This window comes from Bombina bombina, chromosome 1 (assembly GCF_027579735.1).
Source record: "Bombina bombina isolate aBomBom1 chromosome 1, aBomBom1.pri, whole genome shotgun sequence".
Taxonomy (NCBI): Eukaryota; Metazoa; Chordata; class Amphibia; order Anura; family Bombinatoridae; genus Bombina; species Bombina bombina.
In genome coordinates, this window is record NC_069499.1 from 926,740,925 (window position 1) to 926,766,765 (window position 25,841).

The 25,841-nt window shown below is 41.1% G+C and overlaps 1 protein-coding gene across 1 annotated transcript in view; it reads right to left on the bottom strand.

Moving 5' to 3' along the window:
• The window catches only part of EDC4 (enhancer of mRNA decapping 4), a 425,877-nt gene that overhangs the window by 217,230 nt on the left and 182,806 nt on the right, over positions 1–25,841 (bottom strand). Inside the window, exon 17 of the mRNA XM_053715906.1 lies at positions 21,549–21,708. Coding sequence (XP_053571881.1) covers positions 21,549–21,708 — 160 coding nt within the window. The remainder of the gene's footprint in view (positions 1–21,548; positions 21,709–25,841) is intronic.

The following is a 25,841-nucleotide window of genomic DNA, read 5'->3' on the forward strand; positions in this document are numbered from 1 at the left end:
CCGTCCGGCAGTCTCATAAGCTAATCGGATGATGCTTTTTAGCCAAAAGTAAAGAGAGGTAGCAGTAGATTTCTGACCTCTCCTCTTACCAGAATAGACGACAAACAATGATGATGTCTGTCTGAAATCCTTTGTTGCTTCTAAATAGAATTTTAATGCACGAACCACATCAAGGTTATGTAACAAACGTTCCTTCTTCGAAACTGGATTCGGACACAGAGAAGGAACAACTATTTCCTGGTTAATATTCCTGTTGGAAACCACCTTTGGAAGAAAACCAGGCTTGGTACGTAAAACTACCTTATCTGTATGAAAAACCAGATAGGGTGAGGTACACTGCAAAGCAGACAATACAGAAACTCTTCTAGCAGAAGAAATAGCAACCAAAAACAGAACTTTCTAAGATAGTAACTTAATATCTATGGAATGTAAAGGTTCAAACGGAACCCCTTGAAGAACTGAAAGAACTAAATTCAGACTCCATGGAGGAGTCACAGGTCTGTAGACAGGCTTAATTCTGACGAACGCCTGAACATCTGGCACAGCTGCCAGACGTCTGTGTAACAAGACAGACAGAGCAGATATCTGTCCCTTTAAAGAACTGGCTGACAGACCTTTCTCCAAACCTTCTTGGAGAAAGGAAAGAATCCTTGGAATTCTAATTTTACTCCATGAGTAACCCTTGGATTCGCACCAATAGAGATATTTCTGCCATATCTTGTGGTAAATTCTCCTGGTTACAGGCTTTCTAGCCTGAACCAGAGTATCTATAACAGATTCCGAAAACCCACGCTTAGATAGAATCAAGCGTTCAATCTCCAAGCAATCAGCTGCAGAGAAACTAGGTTTGGATGTTCGAATGGACCTTGCACTAGAAGGTCCTGTCTCAACGGTAGCTTCCATGGTGGAGCCGAAGACATATTCACCAGGTCTGCATACCAAGTCCTGCGTGGCCACGCAGGAGCTATTAGAATCACCGAAGCCTTCTCCTGTTTGATCCTGGCTACTAGCCTGGGGAGTAGAGGAAACGGTGGAAAGACATACGCTAGATTGAATGACCAAGGCGCCACTAATGCATCTACCAATGTCACCTTGGGATCCCTGGACCTGGACCCGTAGCGTGGAACCTTGGAGTTCTGACGAGACGCCATCAGATCAAGATCTGGAATGCCCCATAGTTGAGTTAACTGGGCAAAGACCTCCGGGTGAAGTTCACACTCCCCCGGATGGAAAGTCTGACGACTCAAATAATCCGCCTCCCAGTTGTTTACGCAAAAATAACAATTAACCGGTTAAAACACACTACAGTCCCTGCCACAGCCTTTGCTGCGGCGTTTACCTTCCTTAGGGGTTATTCACAAGAGTAATAAGCCTCTCTGAAGTCCTTTTCTAAGCCTCTGGACCTTCCACGTGAAGCTGCATGAACTGCCTAGTGAAAAGTAACTGCGCAATTGAGGCGCGAAAATGAGGCCTCCTCCCTCTGCATTGCAGAGTGAAGGGGCCTTTCTGACAAGATTAGGTGTCTAAACGGCTGCCAGGCGAAAATAAAGTTCCCCAAAAGTGTTTCAAAGTTTGCAAAACACTCCAAATGTCACCTAAACATGATAAAAACCAAGCGACTTAGGCCATAATAGTGTCAACCAGCATAGAGCCCAAGTTATAAGCCTTAATTCTGTTACTGAGTCTAAGAAAATGGCTTACCTATCCCAGAAGGGAAAACTGACAGTCTTCTAGCATTACAAGGTCTTGTTAGTAAAGTGACTGATCATACCTGAAGCAGATAAGCCTGCAAACTGTTCCCGCCAACTGAAGTTCTCTGGTTTCAACAGTCCTGCGTAGGAACAGCAATGGATTTTAGTTACTGGTGCTAAAATCATACTCCTCTTTTAACAGAAATCTTCATCACTTTCTGTTGTAGAGTAAATAGTACAAACCGGCACTATTTTAAAATAACAAACTCTTGATAGAAGAAATAAAAACTACAACTAACACCACATACTCTTTAACATCTCCGTGGAGATGCTACTTGTACAGAGCGGCAAAGAGAATGACTGGGGGGCGGAGCCAGAGGGGGGACTATATGGACAGCTTTGCTGTGTGCTCTCTTTGCCATTTCCTGTAGGGAATGAGAATATCCCACAAGTAAGGATGAAAACGTGGACCGGACACACCAATGTAGGAGAAAAAGGGTGGGTCTCATGGACTCTTACTAATATGAAAGAAATGAATTTATCAGGTAAGTTCTTACATAAATTATGTTTTCTTACATGTAATTAGCAAGAGTCCATGAGCTAGTGACGTATGGGATAATAAATACCCAAGATGTGGAACTTCCACGCAAGAGTCACTAGAGAGGGAGGGATAAAATAAAGACAGCCAATTCCGCTGAAAAATAATCCACACCCCAAACAAAGTTTAAATCTTATAATGAAAAAAAAAACTGAAATTATAAGCAGAAGAATCAAACTGAAACAGCTGCCTGAAGTACTTTTCTACCAAAAACTGCTTCAGAAGAAGAAAACACATCAAAATGGTAGAATTTAGTAAAAGTATGCAAAGAAGACCAAGTTGCTGCTTTGCAAATCTGATCAACCGAAGCTTCATTCCTAAACGCCCAGGAAGTAGAAACTGACCTAGTAGAATGAGCTGTAATCCTTTGAGGCGGAGTTCTACCCGACTCAACATAAGCATGATGAATCAAAGACTTTAACCAAGACGGCAAAGAAATGGCAGAGGCCTTCTGACCTTTCCTAGAACCAGAAAAGATAACAAATAGACTAGAAGTCTTTCGGAAATCTTTAGTAGCTTCAACATATTTCAAAGCTCTTACCACATCCAAAGAATGTAACGATCTTTCCTTAGAATTCTTAGGATTAGGACACAATGAAGGAACCACAATTTCTCTACTAATGTTGTTAGAATTCACAACCTTAGGTAAAAATTTAAATGAAGTCCGCAACACTGCCTTATCCTGATGAAAAATCAGAAAAGGAGATTCACAAGAAAGAGCAGATAACTCAGAAACTCTTCTAGCAGAAGAGATGGCCAAAAGAAACCAAACTTTCCAAGAAAGTAATTTAATATCCAGAGAATGCATAGGTTCAAAAGGAGGAGCTTGTAGAGCTCCCAGAACCAAATTTAAACTCCAAGGAGGAGAAATTGACTTAATGACAGGTTTGATACGAACCAAAGCCTGTACAAAACAATGAATATCAGGAAGATTAGCAATCTTTCTGTGAAACAACACAGAAAGAGCAGAAATTTGTCCTTTCAAGGAACTTGCAGACAAACCTTTATCCAGACCATCCTGAAGAAACTGTAAAATTCTAGGAATTCTAAAAGAATGCCAGGAAAATAGATGAGAAGAACACCAAGAAATGTAAGTCTTCCAGACTCGATAATATATCTTCCTAGACACAGATTTACGCGCCTGTAACATAGTATTAATTACGGAGTCAGAGAAACCTCTATGACTGAGAATCAAGCGTTCAATCTCCATACCTTCAAATTTAATGATTTGAGATCCTGATGGAAAAATGGACCTTGAGATAGAAGGTCTGGTCTTAACGGAAGAGTCCAAGGTTGGCAAAAAGCCATCCGAACAAGATCCGCATACCAAAACCTGTGAGGCCATGCTGGAGCCACCAGCAGTACAAACGAACACTCCTTTAGAATCTTGGAAATCACTCTTGGAAGAAGAACTAGAGGCGGAAAGATATAGGCAGGATGATACTTCCAAGGAAGCGACAATGCATCCACTGCCTCCGCCTGAGGATCCCTGGATCTGGACAGATACCTGGGAAGTTTCTTGTTTAGATGAGAAGCCATCAGAACTATTTCTGGAAGACCCCAGATTTGAACAATCTGAAGAAATACCTCTGGGTGAAGGGACCATTCGCCTGGATGTAACGTCTGGCGACTGAGATAATCCGCTTCCCAATTGTCTACACCTGGGATGTGAACCGCAGAGATTAGACAGGAGCTGGATTCCGCCCATACAAGTATCCGAGATACTTCTTTCATAGCCAGAGGACTGTGAGTCCCCCCTTGATGATTGACATATGCCACGGTTGTGACATTGTCCGTCTGAAAACAAATGAACGATTCTCTCTTCAGAAGAGGCCACGACTGAAGAGCTCTGAAAATCGCACGGAGTTCCAAAATGTTGATTGGTAATCTCGCCTCCTGAGATTCCCAAACCCCCTGCGCTGTCAGAGAGCCCCATACAGCTCCCCAACCTGTCAGACTCACATCTGTTGAGATCACAGTCCAGGTTGGAAGAACAAAAGAAGCCCCTTGAACTAAACGATGGTGATCTGTCCACCACGTCAGAGAGTGTCGTACAATCGGATTTAAAGATATTAACTGTGATATTTTTGTATAATCCCTGCACCACTGGTTCAGCATACAGAGCTGAAGAGGTTGCATGTGAAAACGAGCAAAGGGGATCGCGTCCGATGCAGCAGTCATAAGACCTAGAATTTCCATGCATAAAGCTACCGAAGGGAATGATTGAAACTGAAGGTTTCGACAGGCTGAAATTAATTTCAGACGTCTCTTGTCCGTCAGAGACAAAGTCATGGACACTGAATCTATTTGGAAACCTAAAAAGGTTACCCTTGTCTGAGGAATCAATGAACTCTTTGGTAAATTGATCCTCCAACCATGTTCTTGAAGAAACGACACAAGTCGATTCGTATGAGATTCTGCTAAATGTGAAGACTGAGCAAGTACCAAGATATCGTCCAAATAAGGAAATACCACAATACCCTGTTCTCTGATTACAGATAGAAGGGCAGCGAGAACCTTTGAAAAAATCCTTGGAGCCGTTGCTAGGCCGAACGGCAGAGCCACAAATTGGTAATGCTTGTCTAGAAAAGACAATCTCAGAAACTGAAAGTGATCTGGATGAATCGGAATATGCAGATATGCATCCTGCAAATCTATTGTGGACATATAATGCCTTGCTGAACAAAAGGCAGAATAGTCCTTATAGTTACCATTTTGAATGTTGGTATCCTTACATAACGATTCAATATTTTTAAATCCAGAACTGGTCTGAAGGAATTCTCCTTCTTTGGTACAATGAATAGATTTGAGTAAAACCCCAGACCCTGTTCCAGCCAACTCTAGATCTGAAACACATTTCAGAAACGCCTGAGCCTTCACTGGATTTATTGGAATGCGAGAAAGAAAAAATATCTTCTTGCAGGTGGCCTTACCTTGAAACCTATTCTGTACCCTTGTGAAACAATGTTCTGAATCCAAAGACTGTGAATCGAATTGATCCAAATTTCTTTGAAAAATCGTAATCTGCCCCCTACCAGCTGCGCTGGAATGAGGGCCGCACCTTCATGTGGACTTGGGAGCTGGCTTTGGCTTTCTAAAAGGCTTGGATTTCTTCCAGACTGGAGACGGTTTCCAAACAGAAACCGTAACTTTAGGGGAAGGATCAGGCTTTTGTTCCTTATTCTGACGAAAGGAATGAAAACGATTAGAAGCCCTATATTTACCTTTAGATTTTTTATCCTGAGGTAAAAAAGTTCCTTTCCCCCAGTAACAGTTGAAATAATAGAATCCAACTGGGAACCAAACAATTTATTACCTTGGAAAGAAAGGGAAAGCAAAGTTGACTTAGAAGACATATCAGCATTCCAAGTTTTAAGCCATAAAGCTCTTCTAGCTAGAATAGCTAAAGACATATACCTGACACCAACTCTAATGATATCAAAGATGGCATCACAAATAAAGTTATTAGCATGTTGAAGAAGTTTAACAATGCTATGAGTATTATGATCTGACACTTGTTGTGCCAAAGCCTCCAACCAAAACGTGGAAGCTGCAGCAACATCAGCCAAAGAAATAGCAGGCCTAAGAAGATTACCTGAACATAAATAAGCTTTCCTTAGAAAGGATTCAATCTTTCTATCTAAAGGATCCTTAAAGGAAGTACTATCTGCCGTAGGAATAGTAGTACGCTTAGCAAGAGTAGAGATAGCCCCATCAACTTTAGGGATTTTGTCCCAAAACTCTAATCTGTCAGATGGCACAGGATACAATTTCTTAAATCTTTTAGAAGGAGTAAAAGAATTACCCAGATTATTCCATTCCCTAGAAATTACTTCAGAAATAGCATCAGGGACAGGAAAAACTTCCGGAATAACTATAGGAGGTTTAAAAACCGAATTTAAACGCTTAGTAGATTTAATATCAAGAGGACTAGAATCCTCCATTTCTAATGCGATTAAAACTTCTTTAAGTAAAGAACGAATAAATTCCATTTTAAATAAATATGAAGATTTATCAGTGTCAATATCTGAGACTGAATCCTCTGAACCAGAAAAATCCTCATCAGAAATAGACAAATCAGAATGATGATGTTCATTTAAAAATTCATCTGAGAAATGAGAAGTTTTAAAAGACCTTTTACGCTTACTGGAAGGAGGAATAACAGACATAGCCTTCCTAATAGATTTAGAAACAAAATCTCTTATATTAACAGGAACATCCTGAGTATTAGATGTTGATGGAACAGCAACAGGTAATGGAATATTACTAATGGAAATTTTATCTGCATTAGCAAGTTTATCATGACATTCATAACAAACTACAGCCGGAGGAACAGTTACCACAAGTTTACAACAAATGCACTTAACTTTGGTAGAACCAGCATCAGGCAGCGTTTTTCCAGAAATAGCTTCTGATCCAGGGTCAATCTGAGACATCTTGCAATATGTAAGAGAAAAAACAACATATAAAGCAAAATCTATCAAATTCCTTAAATGACAGTTTCAGGAATGGGAAAAAATGCCAATGAACAAGCCTCTAGTAACCAGAAGCAAAAGAAAAATGAGACTTAAATAATGTGAAAAAAAGGTGGAGACAATAATGACGCCCACATTTTTTAGCGCCAAAAAAGACGCCCACATTATTGGCGCTGCTTTTGGCGCCAAAAATGACGCCACATCCGGTGACGCCGACACTTTTGGCACAAAACGTCAAAAAATGACGCAATCACGAACAACTTCCGGCGAAAAGTATGACGCCGGAAATGACAACGAATTTTTTTGCGCCAAAAAAGTCAGCGCCAAGAATGACGCAATAAAAAGAAGCATTTTCAGCCCCCGCGAGCCTAACAGCCCACAGGGAAAAAAGTCAATTAAAAACAATTTAAAGGTAAGAAAAAAATTGAAAATTCATATGCATTATCCCAAATAATGAAACTGACTGTCTGAAATAAGGAATATTGATCATCCTGAATCAAGGCAAATAAATGTTTAAACACAAATATTTAGAACTTTATATAAAAGTGCCCAACCATAGCTTAGAGTGTCACAAAAAATAAGACTTACTTACCCCAGGACACTCATCTACATGTAGTAGAAAGCCAAACCAGTACTGAAACGAGAATCAGTAGAGGTAATGGTATATAAGAGTATATCGTCGATCTGAAAAGGGAGGTAAGAGATGAATCTCTACGACCGATAACAGAGAACCTATGAAATAGATCCCGTAGAAGGAGACCATTGAATTCAAATAGGCAATACTCTCCTCACATCCCTCTGACATTCACTGCACACTGAGAGGAAAACCGGGCTCCAGCCTGCTGCGAAGCGCATATCAACGTAGAATCTAGCACAAACTTACTTCACCACCTCCACGGGAGGCAAAGTTTGTAAAACTGATTTGTGGGTGTGGTGAGGGCTGTATTTGTAGGCATTTTGAGGTTTGGGAAACTTTGCCCCTCCTGGTAGGAATGTATATCCCCATACGTCACTAGCTCATGGACTCTTGCTAATTACATGAAAGAAAAGGAGTTTTCAGGAGGCCAGATTTTGTCATTGATTATGGTTTGATCGAACTTTTGTCATTGCATGTACATGGTATTAAAGGTACAGTAAACACCACTAGCATCTCTATTTATTCTAAAAATACATAACTAATGAACCATTATACATACCCACAATAGTGAATAACTTCATCATCCATAGTTATTATCGTTATGATATAAATTTTGTTGTCCAAAATGGTCCCCAAACTCCTCCTCCCTGTGCATATTTTTTTTTCCATTCCTCTGCTCGTTCACGATGCTTTCAAAATGTGTCATCACGCAGTGAAGATGACATATCAATGGTACTGGCGCAGCGATGCGCACCACAATTATGTTCCCTAGCTTCCTTACCGGATGTGCCTAATTTTATGAGGGGGGGGGGGGGGGAAGATACCCTGTTTACGTCTCTGCGCCGGCCATAAATGCAAAGCACAGAAGTAGTTAATGGATGCTTCTGGATTATTTTTTCCTCCGGACGTCACGCATGAGCAAATTAGGCAGGTGACGTGTGATACAATACGATGACGCAAGCGCTAGAGTCCATGAACAGAACGAAAAACAGATTTGTGAGTCGCATACTACAGGGGCATGTAGAATTATGGCTAGCAAGAGGTATCTTTAGGGGCTGAGTTTGGGGGCTATTTTTAACGGTCTGGATGCACAGTTTCAAATGACAGACAAAATGCGATCTGAAGAGGAATATTAATACCTTGCAGACTACTCAGCAGGATCAGAACTATTGAATAAGGTAAATTTAGAAGCAGTGTTTACTGTCCCTTTAATTGTATGTTTCTTTTATGAAAAACCTCAAAAGATTTAAAAAAAAAAAAAAGTCATGCTCTATCTGAATCACGAAAGAAAAAGAGTTGGGTTCAGTGTCCATTTAACTTTAGCGATTCCGACTCAAGTTCAGAAGGGATTACCTGGTGTCTACTGCCATCTAGTGGCGGTAAAAGGGACATTATACACTCATTTTTTCTTTGCATAAATGTTTTGTAGATGATCTATTTATATAGCCCATAAAGTTGTTTTTTTTTTTAAAAAACAAATGTATAGTTTTGCTTATTTTTAAATAACATTGCTCTGATTTTCAGACTCCTAACCAAGCCCCAAAGTTTTATGTGAATACCGTCAGCTACCTACTCCAGCTTGCTCCTGTTTGTGTAAAGGGTCTTTTCATATGCAAAAGAAGGGGGAGGGTCTTATTTGCCACTTGCAGTGGGCTTTCCAACTACCTTTTCAACAGAGATAAACTGAGTGCTTCTAAGCACGTTTTTAAACCGTTTTATACTGAATTTTTATATTAGTATCTGTGCATCGTATTCTTTATAGTAGTGTCTATTACATGCCGTTAAATGAAAATGAGTGTATATTGTCCCTTTAATGGTATTTTCCAATTAATTCTAAGCTTGTGTTTATTTTACTCTAGTACAGAGTATTTCATATGGGGAATATTAAATCTTTTCTGAGCTTTCATATTTATTGCCCTATGTAAGCATTGTAACCAACTTCTAGCACAGAAATGTAATATGGTTTAGTATTTCTCATATCCCTTCTGTGGTACTGCTGCCTTTCACACATAGGGTCTGCATTAATGTGTGTGTTATGATGCAGATTAACAGTTTTTCCTCTGACATGTATAATGACTTTATTATACGGTTGCTTCTATATTTCCTATGTTTTGGGAAATGTTGGTGCCTTCTTAAGTTTGGAGGTTATACCTTTTCTCCATATAACATATTTATGTATGATGGAGAAGTTTTTCTGATTTATGTCTGACATGTATTGCCCCATGCCTCATATCTATTAGCGAGTTCCACTATTTTTTGTATTGGGGCACTATGATATAATCTCTCTCATTTTGAGGCAATTTCTACTAATGTCTGTGACATTGTGTCTTTTCCTATGTTGCATAAATAGATATTTCTCAGTGATCTTGGGGCTCTAATATGCTTTATTTCAAGTTCCCTATTTTATGTATATGAACACAATATTGGGATCTCTCTCATACTGAGGATCTCTTCAATACATATGGGCCCAATTTTAATCTCTCTCATATTGAGGAGATTTCTTCTAATGTCCATGGGTGACAGATATATATCCTTAGTGATCCTAGGACTCTAATATGCTTAATCTTATGTTCCCTATTTTAGTTATATGGGCTCTACAATATAATCTCTATTATTTTGAGATGATTTTTCCTAATGTCTGACATCTTGTCATCTTACCCTATGTAACATCTATTTCTTAGTGATCTTAGGACACTAATATGTTTATGTCTCCTTATTCTATGTAATTAGGCGCAATAATATAGTCTCTACACTGATATGTTTATTTTTCCCTTTTTTATGCATATGGACACAATATTGTAATCTCTCTTATATTGAGTTGGTTCTACTAGTGTCCGACAGGACACTGGTATGTTCATTTTCATGTTGGCCTATTTTAGGTACATGGACGCAATATTATAATTGTTCTCTTATTAAGGTGATTATTGCGAATGTCCTTAACATTATAGATTGTCCTATGTATCATATACATATTTCTAGTGATCTTAGGACTCTAATATGTATATTTTTTAGTTTCCTATATTATGTAGATGGACTCCATTTTATAATCTCTCATATTGAGAGGATTCCTGCTATGTTCTGTCCCATTGTGTCTTGTCCAATGTATCACATATTTATTTGGGTTCTTAGGACCCTTAGAGGCTCCCAGATAACCTACGTTATGTATAGGGGATCAATATCTTTCTCCATCTCATATGGAGGAGATTTTGGCTAATGTATTGGATACTTGTTTTTCCAAGTGTTTTTCGGAACACTAACTATTATTTCTATACTTTCATGTACATGGACTCAATTTAATTTTTCTCATGTTGAGAAGATTTTCTACTTATGCCTGTGGCATTTCGTATGGTCCTTTTATAAATTCAATATCTGCTTATAGATTTTAGGATTAAGAGATAATCTTTTATTGAAAGAATATTATGCCCAAGTTTGTTGCATCAGGTTTTTTTTGTCCTATCTGAAATCATAATTATATATATATATATATATATATATATATATATATATATATATATATATATATATATATATATATATATATATATATATATATTAATTAATATAAGAACATAGGAGTTTTCCTTCTACTGTCTGTTCCAATATATATTGTCTTTTGTACAAACATATTCTTCTTTGTATTTCTTATGATTATATAGGTTCACTTAGTGCAGGTTTATCCTGTTCTTGAGGTGTTTTCGCTGACGTTAGAGTTTACTTTAAACACCCCGTCAATTTTGCTCTACCTATTTAGGTCTATGTGGCCTTCAGCTTATCTGCAGATGTGTTTTTTCCGTATCAGGAGAAGATCCAGTCTTCTTCCTGCTTGTCTCCAATCTTTGGCACGCCCTTCAGTGGCGCTGTGCTTGAAAGTAATTGGTCTCATGTGTACCTGCATTGATATTATTCCATTTACCTTTTCCAATTGAGATATCTCCAACTATGTATGCTCTGTCCATGGAAAGGCGTTTATCGGATCTGTATTGGTTAATTGTCAACCATGCATGACTCTTGAGGCCATCATGGGAGATGGTGTTTCTGATTCCAGCCTCTTAGGCTGGGGATCTATTTGGTGCTCATTAAAGTGAAGGTAAAGTTTGACTTTATTCAACACAACCTAGAATTTATCCATATGTCCCTAATCTAGTCGCTAAGTTTTCTTTTCGATTACTTCAACATTTTCCCTTGAAAATTATATTTAAAAAAGGAAATTTATGCTTACCTGATAAATGTATTTTTTTTACGATATGACGAGTCCACGGATTTCATCCTAACTTGTGGGATTTAACCTCCTGCTAGCAGGAAGTGGCAAAGAGCACCACAGCGGAGCTGTATATATAGCTCCTCCCTTCCCCTCCAGTCATTCGACCGAAGTTGGGAAGAGAAAGGAAGAGCCAAAGGTGCAGAGGTGACTGAAGTTTAACAAAAAACAAATACCTGTCTTAGAAATGACAGGGTGGGCCGTGGACTCGTCATATCGTAAAATAAATTTATCAGGTAAGCATAAATTTCCTTTTCTTTTACAAGATATGACGAGTCCACGGATTTCATCCTTACTTGTGGGATACAATACCAAAGCTACAGGACACGGATGAAAGGGAGGGACAAGACAGGAACCTAAATGGAAGTCACCACTGCTTGAAGAACCTTTCTCCCAAAAACAGCTTCAGAGGAAGCAAAAGTATCAAATTTGGAAAATTTGGAAAAAGTGTACTGCGCCTTTAAATAATAAAAGCGCAACAATTTTTCTGTTATCTTCAAAACAGCTTTTATGGCAATAAAAATTATTTTAATGTGCCCAAAAAACTCTATAAGTATTGCATCCACTTGCTGAGATGTGTAATAAAGATTATAACATCGATATGACAGATATTTATTATATTAATCCAGGCCCCTGCACCACGCCACAGCTCTGCTGTGGCACCTACCTGCCCCTGTAATACACTGCTGCTGCCTGGGAAGCTTTTCAGGCCCTTAGGTAGTTAAAACAGCTTAGGCCCCACCGTACTTCAGGACTCTGCTGCCTATGCAATCCGGATGCTACTGCGCGACTGAGCGCGCGAAAATAGGCCCCGTCCACTGTGGGTGTAGTACTAGCCTGACTAAGACCCGCATGGGTCGCAAAGAAATAAAGCAAACATGTCGATCTAATAAGAAAATAAGCCATGTGTCATGAACCAAGCCTCCAGACGAAAAAGAAAAAGAAAAGGTCTGGGAGGCATTCTGCTAAGAAGGGCTGTATGGGGATTTGAACCTGTGGCTCTGTGGCTGCTATTTCTGTTTGCTTACATGTTGAGCCACAGCCAGTTCTAGCAATAGCATGGATCTTAAAAGATCTGATAAATAACTATTTGCCTTACTTGTTATTACACCTGTGCAACACACAGGTGTTCTCAATTCTGGAATTAATCAGAACCAACCCTGTGCAAAACCTCCCTATTTAAGGATGGCTTTTAGTCTGCATTTTTGTCTTCACATTGGATCTGTTTTGTCAAGTCAGAACCTGTTTCCTGTATTTCTTTGGAGAAAGATTTATTTTGCACCTGTTTACAAGGTATTACCAGGAGAAAGCCTTTACCTTTAAACCTGTTACCAATCTACAAGTTTGTTTCCTGCTTTATGCAATTCCTGCACTTGGCCATTGCCAGGAGAAAGTTTTCCTTTGCACCTGTTTACAAGGTATTACCAGGAGAAAGCCTTTACCTTTAAACCTGTTACCAATCTTCAAGTTTGTTTCCTGCCTTGTGCATTTCCTGCACTCAGCAATTACAAGGAGAGAGACTTTACCTTTAAACCTGTTACCAGTTTGCAAGTTATTTCCTGCATTGTGTAATTCCTGCACTCATCAATTTCAAGGAGAGAGACTTTACCTTTAAACCTGTTACCAGTTTGCAAGTTGTTTTCTGCCTTGTGCAAATCTTACATTTCAGTTATTACCAAGAGAAAGACTTTCCTTTTTGAATCTGCATCTCTGCTTACTAGTTTTCTTTATTTTGACTCCTGCTGTATGTGGTCTTAACATACCTGAGTAGCATATTTAAATATTCTGCAAGTATTTGCTTAAACAAAGTATTTTGTTGTTTAAATAAATTTGTTTTCATTTTTAATCAGTATGGCTTCTACTAATCTTCCTTTAAAGCAACTGTTCCAGACAATGAGGCCCTCACATGATATCCTGAGACAGAACATGACAGAATGTGAAGACCATAAAAGAGAGCCCTCTGGGATTATTGCTGTATTGGATTCAGTGTTAAAGTTTATTAAGGACATACTCATTAACTTTATGGAGCTGGTGGAAATGTTATCTCTCCCAACCGAAACCTTGTCTAAAGTTACCTCCCAAACAAGGAAAGGTTTTAAAGAACCCTTAACAGAAGAGGAGAAAATTCGGCGAAGACAACTTAACCTCTGTTTCTATTGTGGGGGACCTGGTCACCGCATCACAGGGTGTCCAGTAAGACCTCCTAGAGGATCAAGTCAAGATACAGCCAAGTTGAAAATGAACTCTGATGTTAAGGGAACAAATTATACTTCCACTAGCAAACTGTATGATACCCCTGGAGATGACCCAGCTATGGAGAATACATCTATTCTACAAACAACCGTTTCTAACACGCTTCAAGAAATGGTACCTGATTTGAAACAGATGCTCATTGGGAGTACAACTCCAACTACATCCATTACCCATACCACTGCGTCTGTTTCTGCATCAACCACATTGGGGAACTCTGCAAAAATACCTCCTGGAAATCCTGCACATTACCTTGTTTCTGCCCTGGCTGGAGATCCAGCTAACAAAAGTCACTCATCAGACATAAAAGTGACAAACCTTCCAGCTGAATCAGACTCTGCCAATTCTAAAGATCCACACCTCCTTGTACCACCTTCACCCAGCTACTCATTGACTGAGAAAGAATTGGATGAGATGGTTCAATTGGATATAAATGACACAGAAAATGAATTCCTGGACTCTGAAGGAGAGGTCATACCTTACCCGGAGGTACTCTACCCATCAGGCAGATATGACCCAGATAACGAATTCCTTGACTCTGAAGGAGAGGTCTTTTCCTACCCGGAGGTACCCTGCCCATCAGCCAGTCCATTGCAAGCTGCTGGGTATAATCAGGAACCTCTGAATCAAAACTGTCTTGGTTTTTCAGCTCTTGTTATACCTACAGGGATATCTTCTAAGGGTCCCCAATCTCAGGCAGCTGTTCCAAGCAAAGAATCCATTCCATCTGATTGTATTAGGGCTTCAAATGGAACACTTGTTCGTAAATCCCACCTTCAGATGTTTGAACAGGCTTTGAGCGCACAGAGTGCGCTCTTTGGAGGGGGCATCTGTCATGAACCAAGCCTCCAGACGAAAAAGAAAAAGAAAAGGTCTGGGAGGCATTCTGCTAAGAAGGGCTGTATGGGGATTTGAACCTGTGGCTCTGTGGCTGCTATTTCTGTTTGCTTACATGTTGAGCCACAGCCAGTTCTAGCAATAGCATGGATCTTAAAAGATCTGATAAATAACTATTTGCCTTACTTGTTATTACACCTGTGCAACACACAGGTGTTCTCAATTCTGGAATTAATCAGAACCAACCCTGTGCAAAACCTCCCTATTTAAGGATGGCTTTTAGTCTGCATTTTTGTCTTCACATTGGATCTGTTTTGTCAAGTCAGAACCTGTTTCCTGTATTTCTTTGGAGAAAGATTTATTTTGCACCTGTTTACAAGGTATTACCAGGAGAAAGCCTTTACCTTTAAACCTGTTACCAATCTACAAGTTTGTTTCCTGCTTTATGCAATTCCTGCACTTGGCCATTGCCAGGAGAAAGTTTTCCTTTGCACCTGTTTACAAGGTATTACCAGGAGAAAGCCTTTACCTTTAAACCTGTTACCAATCTTCAAGTTTGTTTCCTGCCTTGTGCATTTCCTGCACTCAGCAATTACAAGGAGAGAGACTTTACCTTTAAACCTGTTACCAGTTTGCAAGTTATTTCCTGCATTGTGTAATTCCTGCACTCATCAATTTCAAGGAGAGAGACTTTACCTTTAAACCTGTTACCAGTTTGCAAGTTGTTTTCTGCCTTGTGCAAATCTTACATTTCAGTTATTACCAAGAGAAAGACTTTCCTTTTTGAATCTGCATCTCTGCTTACTAGTTTTCTTTATTTTGACTCCTGCTGTATGTGGTCTTAACATACCTGAGTAGCATATTTAAATATTCTGCAAGTATTTGCTTAAACAAAGTATTTTGTTGTTTAAATAAATTTGTTTTCATTTTTAATCAGTATGGCTTCTACTAATCTTCCTTTAAAGCAACTGTTCCAGACAATGAGGCCCTCACATGATATCCTGAGACAGAACATGACACCATGTGCCCCTCTTGTAACCACAGATATCATGAAAATATTGTAAAAAACACTGCACTGTAGGCCAGTGATAAAAATAACAATGACCGCCCTTAACTGCAACTCCCAGCGTCTAGACCTTCTTAAATAAGCCTCAAAGAAATATTTTACATACTTTGGCAATTAAAATAAAGGGATTCCAGGTACACCATTTCCTTACATATAGTGTAAACTGCTTACCCCTCCCCACATAGGGAATAATGTCAGCCTGTTCTGATGCATCAAGTCTCCCCAGAAACAAAAGACTGAACATACCTCAATGCTGCTTGTAGCAAGGCACCGCTCTCCACACTGAAGATTTTTCTCACACTACCTTCAGCTGTGTTGTGGGAACCATCATGGATCTTAGATAAAGCTTGCTAAGATCATCAACATCAGGGCAGAAAATAAGATGTCTCCACTCCTTACTGGGAAGTAATAGACTGACTATTTCTCCCTGAGAACAATAGTACTCACTGGCACCATTTTAAAATAAAAAACTTCTTGATTGAAGAATCTAAACTAACACCTCACTTGAATGACTGGAGGGGGAGGGAAAGGGAGGAGCTATATATACAGCTCTGCTGTGGTGCTCTTTGCCACTTCCTAGCAGGAGGTTAAATCCCACAAGTAAGGATGACTTACTTAGCTCACGACTCCTCCCAAGCCCTACTTCCGTCTTATGGTTGCGACGTCGATCGATCCCACCCGCTCTCTGTGTTTCTCAAATGCGCGTTCACGCTGCAGTCTCACTTGCGCATGCGCAAAACAGCAATGTTAAAATATAATTTAAAGCATTATAATATCGAATGAATGCAGCACTTTCTTCTGATGAACAATTTGAGAATTCAAGTGATGATCTTCTCCGTATCGAATCCGTCCGTAACAAGCAGATGACGTAGGAAAAGATTTCTTACTTGGAAGCAAGACGCATGCGCGAAACGGGAGCGCGAATAATAATCAATCTGTAAAGAAATTTAACAGAGCATGCGTAGAGGAGTAAAGGGGTGGATGAAGCGGAGGGACGGCCGCCTAACTGACAAATTTTCAATTGGTGCAGAAAAAAACGTGACCAAGAGCGAAAAAAATATATATAAATATACGGGTTGAATTAGAGAACGTTAAGAAAATCCATTCTAAAGGTGATAACGATAGCTTATAAAAAATGATAAATTAAGCTTATACTTATTTTGCGCCCATAATGGTATGCTTGATAGAACTAGAGGTAAGTTTACCATCACTTTGGTATTCATTCCAATGAATATTTTAGAACTGGGAGCTATCCACAACTCTAGTACCGGGATCCAACTGAGTTCTGTCTGTTTACTCAATTCCCAATTCAATCAACATAATTTTGGTGGCTTAAATCAATCCTCAAAGAATAAGTAGGACTGAAATGAGGCGAGTCTCTGGCATCCTTCAGTGGGAAGTTCAATTGTCCCTTTTAAGCCATCCTTATTCGAGAGTATAAACCAAAACAAAGAGTCCCTTTAAGATGAGTTCCAAGACAATTGAAAGACAGCTGCGGATAGCAAATTACGGAATTAAAAGGGCCGTGTCGGCGTCTCTCCCGACACACATCGGAATACACAGACCAAAAAATAGCTTGTAGTTCAAATATAAACCAAAACAAAGAGTCCCTTTGAGAGGAGTTCCAAGACAATTGAAAATATTGTGGGATAAATATGTTCGGCACTTTAAAGAGCACTTGACACGGAACAGTGTAAAAAGTTCATACCTTTATTTTTCGGTGCAACACAAACACACAGCAAACACAAGACTCTGTGGTTACCAGGAGACACAGGTGCTAACGGAGTGTGACGTCATCTGATGAGTTTCACGCCCTTCTGGTGCTTTGTCAAAGATGAGTCTTGTGTTTGCTGTGTCTGTGTTACACCGAAAAATAAAAAGGTATGAACTTTTTACACTGTTCCATTTCAAGTGCTCTTTAAAGTGCCGAACATATTTATCCCACGATATTTTCAATTGTCTTGGAACTCCTCTCAAAGGGACTCTTTGTTTTGGTTTATATTTGAACTACAAGCTATTTTTTGGTCTGTGTATTCCGATGTGTGTCGGGAGAGACGCCGACACGGCCCTTTTAGTTCCGTAATTTGCTATCCGCAGCTGTAACTGTGCTCTCACAAATCCCTTTTGTCTAGAAACTTATTCGAGAGTAAACAGCTAGGAAGCAGCCTGTCTGAACAGACAGGTGTTTTTTCAATCTGTGCCTTTTTCCTTTTGAGCAAGGGTCCTTGTTCCTGACTTAACCCTCAGGTGTGGGTTCGGGAGATTGACCTCATGGCTTCTTTCCTCTAGGGCAGGGTTATTGCCCGCATCAAGCATGAGCGAACCTTGGTGGTTCTATGTCTCCAGTTTGGCAGTACAGGACTTGTTCTGCGGATCCGGTACGGGAGGACCTTATAGTCTACTGCCATACTGCCCTAAATGCACATGATACCGCCTGGAAACACCAAGTGCAGTAGGTTTAAAAACTCAGTGTCTTTTTCCTTCATCAATCTCTAGTTCTCCAAGGCGGGCTGTGTTGAAGTATCACTAGGTCTGGCACTCCTGTCTCTCTAATTTGAGTCTCTAGGTCTTCCTTAGCACAAGGTCTTTTCCCCTAGAGCAGTGGTTCTCAACCTAAATGACCTCAAGGCCCGGTAAGTTTTAGCCGGACCGGTTCAGGGTCCGGTAAGCATCGGGAGTGGGTTGCAGTAGGTTTGGAAGAAATATATATATACACACAGTCTCTTTCTCTCCTCCCCCTCTCTCTCCCCCCCTCTCTCTCTCTCTCTCCCCCCCCTCTCTCTCCCCCCCCCCTCTCCCCCCCCCTCTCTCTCCTCCCCCCCCCTCTCTCTCTCCTCCCCTCTCTCTTTCTCTCTCATCCCCTCTCTCTCTTCTCCCCCCTCTCTCTCTCTTCTCTCTCCTCCCCTTTCTCTCTTTTTCGCTCTCTCCTCCCCTCTCTCCTCCCCTCTCTCTTTCTCTCTCTCTCTTTCTCTCTCTCTCTCTCTCTCTCCTCCCTCTCTTTCTCTCCTCCCTCTCTTTCTCTCCTCCCTCTCTTTCTCTCCTCCCTCTCTTTCTCTCCTCCCTCTCTTTCTCTCCTCCCTCTCTTTCTCTCCTCCCTCTCTTTCTCTCCTCCCTCTCTTTCTCTCCTCCCTCTCTTTCTCTCCTCCCTCTCTTTCTCTCCTCCCTCTCTTTCTCTCCTCCCTCTCTTTCTCTCCTCCCTCTCTTTCTCTCCTCCCTCTCTTTCTCTCCTCCCTCTCTTTCTCTCCTCCCTCCTCACTTTCTCTCTCTCTCTCTCTCCTCCCTCTTTTACAGTGGTTTAATTATGTAATAATTAATTGGTGTCAGTGGGATCCATATTAATATCCTACTGACACCAATGAATTATAAAATTAACCCACTGTAAGGCAATGTCGGGTCGCGGCCCACCAGCAGGGCCGTCGTGGCCCGGTAGTGGGCTGCGGCCCGGCTGTTGAGAAACGCTGCCCTAGAGGGTTTTGGAAAGGGGTTGTCGAATAGTTTGCTATAGGACAGATCTCTTCCCTTTCAGTTTGGAAGATGAGGGTAGTGGTTAGTTCCATTGATCCTAAAACAGAAGGTTGTGGGTTTGAACCCAGGTGAGTGCCTCTGGTGACGGGTGTGTTTAGGTCCTGGTCAAGTATCAGGCCTGTGTTTTAATCTCCTGCTTCATCCTGGATGTTCGTATCTTAGAGTTGTTATTCCAATCTACTAAGAGTTTAGACACTCTATGCCTTATTTTTCTTTTTGACGGGGGGCTGTCTTTCTTTTGATTTATGGACAGCTGTCTCCTAAACTGATTACAGCTTTCTCTTCCGGAGATGTCTCATAGTCCTGGACTTTTAAGAATGAAGCTTCCAGGAAACAGATCGGTAAGACAACTTCTTTGTCTTCCTGGCTTGTCCTTTATTTATTTTTTTATCAATCTTTATCTTTTTTGCCTCAGCTGAGGTTTCTTTTGGGAGAAAGGTGCTTCAGGGGGTGGTGCCTTCAGTTTAGGACCGCCAGCCTTTAGTTCTCCCTCCCTGTCCATTCTGTGTCCTCTCTGGCTTGGATATTAGCTTCCCAACAGTATTTTAATGGAATCGTGGACTCTTCATGCCATTGGAAAGAAAACAATGTATGCTTACCTGAAATTATTTTCTTTCCTGGCATGGAGAGTCCATGACCCACCATTTTATAATTTTGAAGCAACATTTAATTTTATCTAATCTTCAGGCACCTTTATACCCCTATGGTTCCATTTTCTCTTTCCTTTTCCCTCGGCTGAATGACTGGGGGATTATGGGAAGTGCGAGGATACTTAAAGTTTTGCTGGGGCGTCTGCCTCTTCCAGGTGGCCAGGAGCTTAATTCCCAACAGTAATTGAATAGAATAGTGGACTCTCCATGCCAGGAAAGAAAATAATTTAACAGGTAAGCATAAGTTTTGTTTTTTTCCTTTTTTTCTGCAGCTGAGCAGCAACTGAAAGATATATTTTTACAGAACACTTACTCTGGTGAGCTGAGGAAATTGTGAGGTAAAATATCTTCATTTTTTTACATAGAATGTTCAGGGGATATCTTTCTTTTAGGTTTTTTACAGTTATGCTGCACCACTTCTAAGTGCTTTAGTATATAAGTATTATTTCCCTTTAAAATTAATATCAAAATTTAAATAATGCATATGGAGTGATGTTTCTGGACGTTTCAGTTGTTACTTTAGGACCACACTTTTTCCCTTTCTATTGCAGGTCACTCCAAACAATGACACTCAACCTGGACCATAAATACTCACTCTTTGAACTTACTTTTCTTTAATACACAATAACATGGGTTAGGTATTTAACTGACCAACAACAATATATGTTCAGACCTTAAGGTTGTAGATTCTAACCCTGGCATGTACAATTTATCCTTTCATTTTTTATAGATATACATTAAGTGCCCTTACTTTGGGTAATAATAATATATGAGTTCCTGCTTTTTTTGTTAAAGGAACATGAAACCCCAAATTTGTCTTTCATGATACGGATAGAGCATGCAATTTTTAACAACTTTCTAATTTACTTCTATAATCAATTTTATTTGTTCTCTTGGTATCTTTTGTTGAAAAGCATTGACATAAGGATGAGTGTGTCTGGAAAACTATATGGCAGCGCTATTTCCTGCCATGTAGTGCTGCAGATGCCTACCTAGGTATCTCTTCAACACAGAATATCATGGGAACAAAGCAAATTTGATAATAGAAATAAATTGGGAAAAAATATAAATGGTGTGCTCTGTCTGAATCACAAAAGAAAATTGTTGGGTTTCTTATCGCTTTAAGATAATCTACTACAAGTAATAAAATGGACACAAACCCCAAATCTTTTCTTTCATGATTAAGACAGAGCATGCAATGTTAAATAACTTTCTAATTTACTTATGTTATCAAATTTTCTGTGTTCTCTTGGTATCATGTGTTGAAAAGCAGGGATGTGAGCTCAGGAGAGTGCATGTACCTGGAACATTATATGGCAGCAGTCTTGCAAGAAATGTTATCCATTTGTAAGAGCACTAAATGGCAAAAGTATGTCCTGTTGTACTCCAGACACCTACCAAGTAATCTCTTCAACAAAGAATACCATGGGAACAAATCAAATTTGATAATAGAAAAAATTGGAAACTTTTTAAAAAATGTATGCTCTGTCTAAATCACAAAATACATTTTTGGGGTTTTATATCCCTTTAAATTAAAATGACTCAAAAACATAAGTTGTACCTGGACGACTGGTTTGGAAATGAGCTTCTCAGACAGCCCTTGGATAAGGATGGAATGATTTCGGGAACTGGATTGGAGGCCACCACTGCTTGAGGAGCTTGTGAGCGTTAAGCTGTTCTCTAGCTGCAACATGGGACTTAGAGTCATGTCATCAGGGGGCCTAGAAGTCCAACACCAGACATGGTTAATATAGCACAAACAAGACAAGACTAGTTCAACTAAACAATAGGAAACTTTTTGTTGGAAAACACAATAAACATGTTCATCCTGCTAATAAAACAAATTATGCTTACCTGATAATTTTCTTTTCTTCTGATGGGAAGAGTCCACAGCTGCATTCATTACTTTTAGGAATTAAGAACCTGGCCACCAGGAGGAGGCAAAGACACCCCCCAGCCATATGCTTCAAATATCTCCCCCCACTTCCCTCATCCCCCAGTCATTCTGCCAAGGGAACAAGGAGCAGTAGGAGAAATATCAGGGTGAAAAAGGTGCCAGAAGAACAAAAACAAATTACTGCCGCCTCAGACAAAAACACGGGCGGGAGCTGTGGACTCTTCCCGTCAGAAGAAAAGTATCATGTAAGCATAATTTATGTTTTTCTTCTTAAACGGGAAGAGTCTACAGCTGCATTCATTACTTTTGGGAAAACAATACCCAAGCTAGAGGATACTGAATGCAAACAAAGGGTGGGTACAAAAATGCGGCCCCTTCGAAAAGGCACCACAGCCTGAAATTACTAGACACCCTATAAAAATTATAAACTACACGGGTAAAAAAAACCTGGAAGCCCAGGTAACTGCGCATAAGTTAAATAACCAAACAAAGCCGTGCTGGAGACCACTCAGACCCAGAGTCAGCTAAGCACAAAAGTCTTCGAGGAGCCAGCCCCGCGGCTCTCAACCCCGAGAGGGAGAATAGATAACCCCAGAAGAGATCCAAAGGACCATCCCACACAGGCGCAAAACAAACTTAGAACAACCCAAGGTTGTCACAGTACTATCGCTCAGGGAAACAAACTCCCTAGAAGAGCAAGGACCCGAAAAGAAAGTCCACACTCCGGAAAAAAACGTCCCAAAGATGACCCGAGGGTGACCCTCATATCCCTGAATCAGCACCATAGCACATAAGGTGCTCCAGAAAACCGCAAGTTTCCTGTTGCATCATAGACAAGTTGAAATCCTAAGGCTAGACAATCATAGACAGGATAACTATCCCAGCAGTTAACAAAGAGATCTCCAAGAGAACACCAAGCCACCTGAAACAAGAACTTGCAATAACCAGCCTCCAACAGGAAGGCTGACCCTAAGCCATCGTGGAACTTAAACCACCAAATAGTGCTGAAATCTCAACAGCTCCCGACCAGAAATACCGGGCTTCAAGGAGCGTTTCCTCCCAGCAGCAGACGCGGTCAGAAGAGAGGACATCAAAAACCCTCCCACCAAAGGGGAAGACAGACTCAAGAAAGAAAAACGGTCAACACTGCATAGATCAACCAATCTCCGACCTTCCCTCCAGGGTAATGGTCCAAGCCCAAAGGCTAGTTAAAGACCGAAGACAAGAGTCCCAGACCTCTGGAAGAAAAAGGCTGGATCTACGAAGAGCAAAACCCCTGGAGTAGAACTCTGACCGCTACTAAAACCGGCATGCTACCGTGAGTCAGGACAGACTTCGTGCTCGGGTCGGAGACCCCCTACACACTGCTGCCTTTCATAAAGAAGAACACTTCCCAAGGAAAGAGTTCTCAGAACCCCAGCCTCTAGATATCAGAATCCAACATATAACACGGGAGCCTTACCTGGGTTCAAACCCACAACCTCCTGCTTCAGGAACAGTGAAGCCAGCAACTACGCCACATCTCCCCATTCCAGTATTCTGAGAACACAAGAAGGGAATAAAATCCTTACAAGGCAAGAAAAACAAGGACCCACAGGTCTGCACAGATACTGAGGTAACTCCAATCAAGAACACACAAGACCCCATCCCCCACTCTAGGTGAGAAAAGGGAACTAAAGCAAAGGAAACCACCCTACCATAGAGGCGAGACCCCTCGACCACTATCGCCAGCCCAGTTGAAAAGACACCTGGAGTCTACAAGGAACATCATGTGTCCCAGAAGACCAGTAGGGACCCGTCAGAGATCTTGAAACTAAACCTCAGGGTTCTGTTTCTCCCATGAGAAACAGAACCCTGTCCTCTTCACAGGGACACACAGGAACTCAACCTAAGGTTAAACAGAACCGTCCAAGCCTGTTCCAGCAAGAGACATGGTCCTAGGCCAGAACCCTCGAAAAACGGAATCAAAGATCCAACTTCCTGAGGAACCTTAAGCTGCCTCCTATGATTTGGAGCGCACCATCTAAAGTCCGTAGACCTAACTACCTAGCAAAACAGTCTAAAACCCAAGAGTCTGAAAGAACTCCTGACCAGTTTAAGTATTCGGCACCCAGTGCTCCTGGAACGCAAGATAAAACCCTTGTAGACAATCTTAGCTACCTGTTGCACACGCTGAAGAGGTAACAACCAGCATTCAAAGGTGGATGTGAACCCTGTACCTTCTGCTTGCCATCCCAGTGAGCTAGACGGAAACCACCCTCCACTATGCCCCAGCGGAGCATTGAGGATAAATGGTCATCTATCTGACCCCAAAAGGGCAACACAGTCTGTAACCGACCTCGGACATCCACTTCCAAGCCCGAAGGCTAGATCTGCAACGAGGTCGAAGAGAACACCCAAGCGTCGAAAGACCATGGTAAGACCAAGGGTAGATCCTATATGGAAAAGACAACAGTCTCCAAATATCCTTACAGGATCGGTCTCCCAAAAAAAAAACCTTAACGGGGTAAAGCTGGGAGCCTCGCAGCTCCTCACAGAAGGCAGGGTAACTTCTGCAATCCACTACTAGAGCAAACGCAACGCTGAGCAAAGGAAGTAGGACATGCCAGCACCTCCAGACCAGATGACCCAAGATGGTAAAGGAAGGAGACTGCAAAGTAATGCTATTGGGCTAAGGAGCCAACATCCAGAAGAAACCTCAAGTGAGGATGCAAATCATTCACCACGCGGAAACTAGACCACGGAGGTCATTCACATCCCCCAACTCCAAAGGAATGGAAACTATGGTTCCGAATCCCCAGAGACCTTTAAGAACCATGACGACGTCTGAAAAAGTCAGACCCGTATCCCAGGCGAATAGCCAGAAAAGGCCAACCTTAGATCGGAACTCCCAACCCTCCGTTCAGAAGCGTTTGATCTGCACACTAGGCCCAATGTTTCGAAATAGGATCCGAGCCCGGAGTCTATATAAATTGGCCAAAAGACATTCAGAATCCAACAGGATTCAATCATCACCACAAGGGTGACATGAACCCAAGTAACAGCAGAAAGCACCCGACCATAAGGACACTCCGGAACTGTCCAAGAAAAATCGACCTGAAGGTTCAATGAATGAACTAGAAAATATAACTCTGCTTTTAAAAAGTGCGCAACTTCCGTGGAAGTGCCCACGCGACCACAAAATCTCAAGTATAGGTTCCAGAGAAAGAACGTTCCCAAAACGGAAGTATATTAGACATGAGCTTAAGAAAAACAAATCAAACACATCCTCTCCAGATCAAAATAAAAGTAGGGCAGCACCCGCGGGTGAACGCCCAAGGTGAATGGAAACGTCAACGGACCAGCAGATCAGAGGCCCCATTCACCCAAGCTCAGAACTGGAACCGAAACATAAAAAACATCTAATCCAGCTTGCCATCCAGCATCAAAGGCCTCGGATCCCTCGGCCCACTAGGACTGGAATCCTCTAACATCGCCAAAAGATGTCTTAAAATAAAACAAAGACGTGCCAGCCTATAACGGAAGGCAAAATCATCCCTCGTCGGATCAATTAAAGACCCCGGCCCTGAGGCTATAGAAATCAGGAGATCCCACGCCCGACGGGCCCTGGTTAACAGAACACAGGACAGTATCTTAAAAATATTTCACTTGGGAGAGCCAGCGCCATAGAAATGGCCATGTGGAACCGTGCCGCAACCTCTGGAATAAACAAGCCACCTTCCGGAGAAGGAGTAAAGGCCATAGGAACACCTGCTTGCATAGCCAAGAAAGGTTCTGGGACACGCGTCTCACGGGACATGGACACCTCAGAGGCGGATGGCTCAATGCACTTTAAGCTCCCTGATTCGGGAGAAGAGAGTACTCTAGAACGGCAAACTGAACATAACTGATGGGCATGGATAACCCAGCAATTTCATATTCATCACAAGACGCATTCTCCATATCAAAGACATCCGT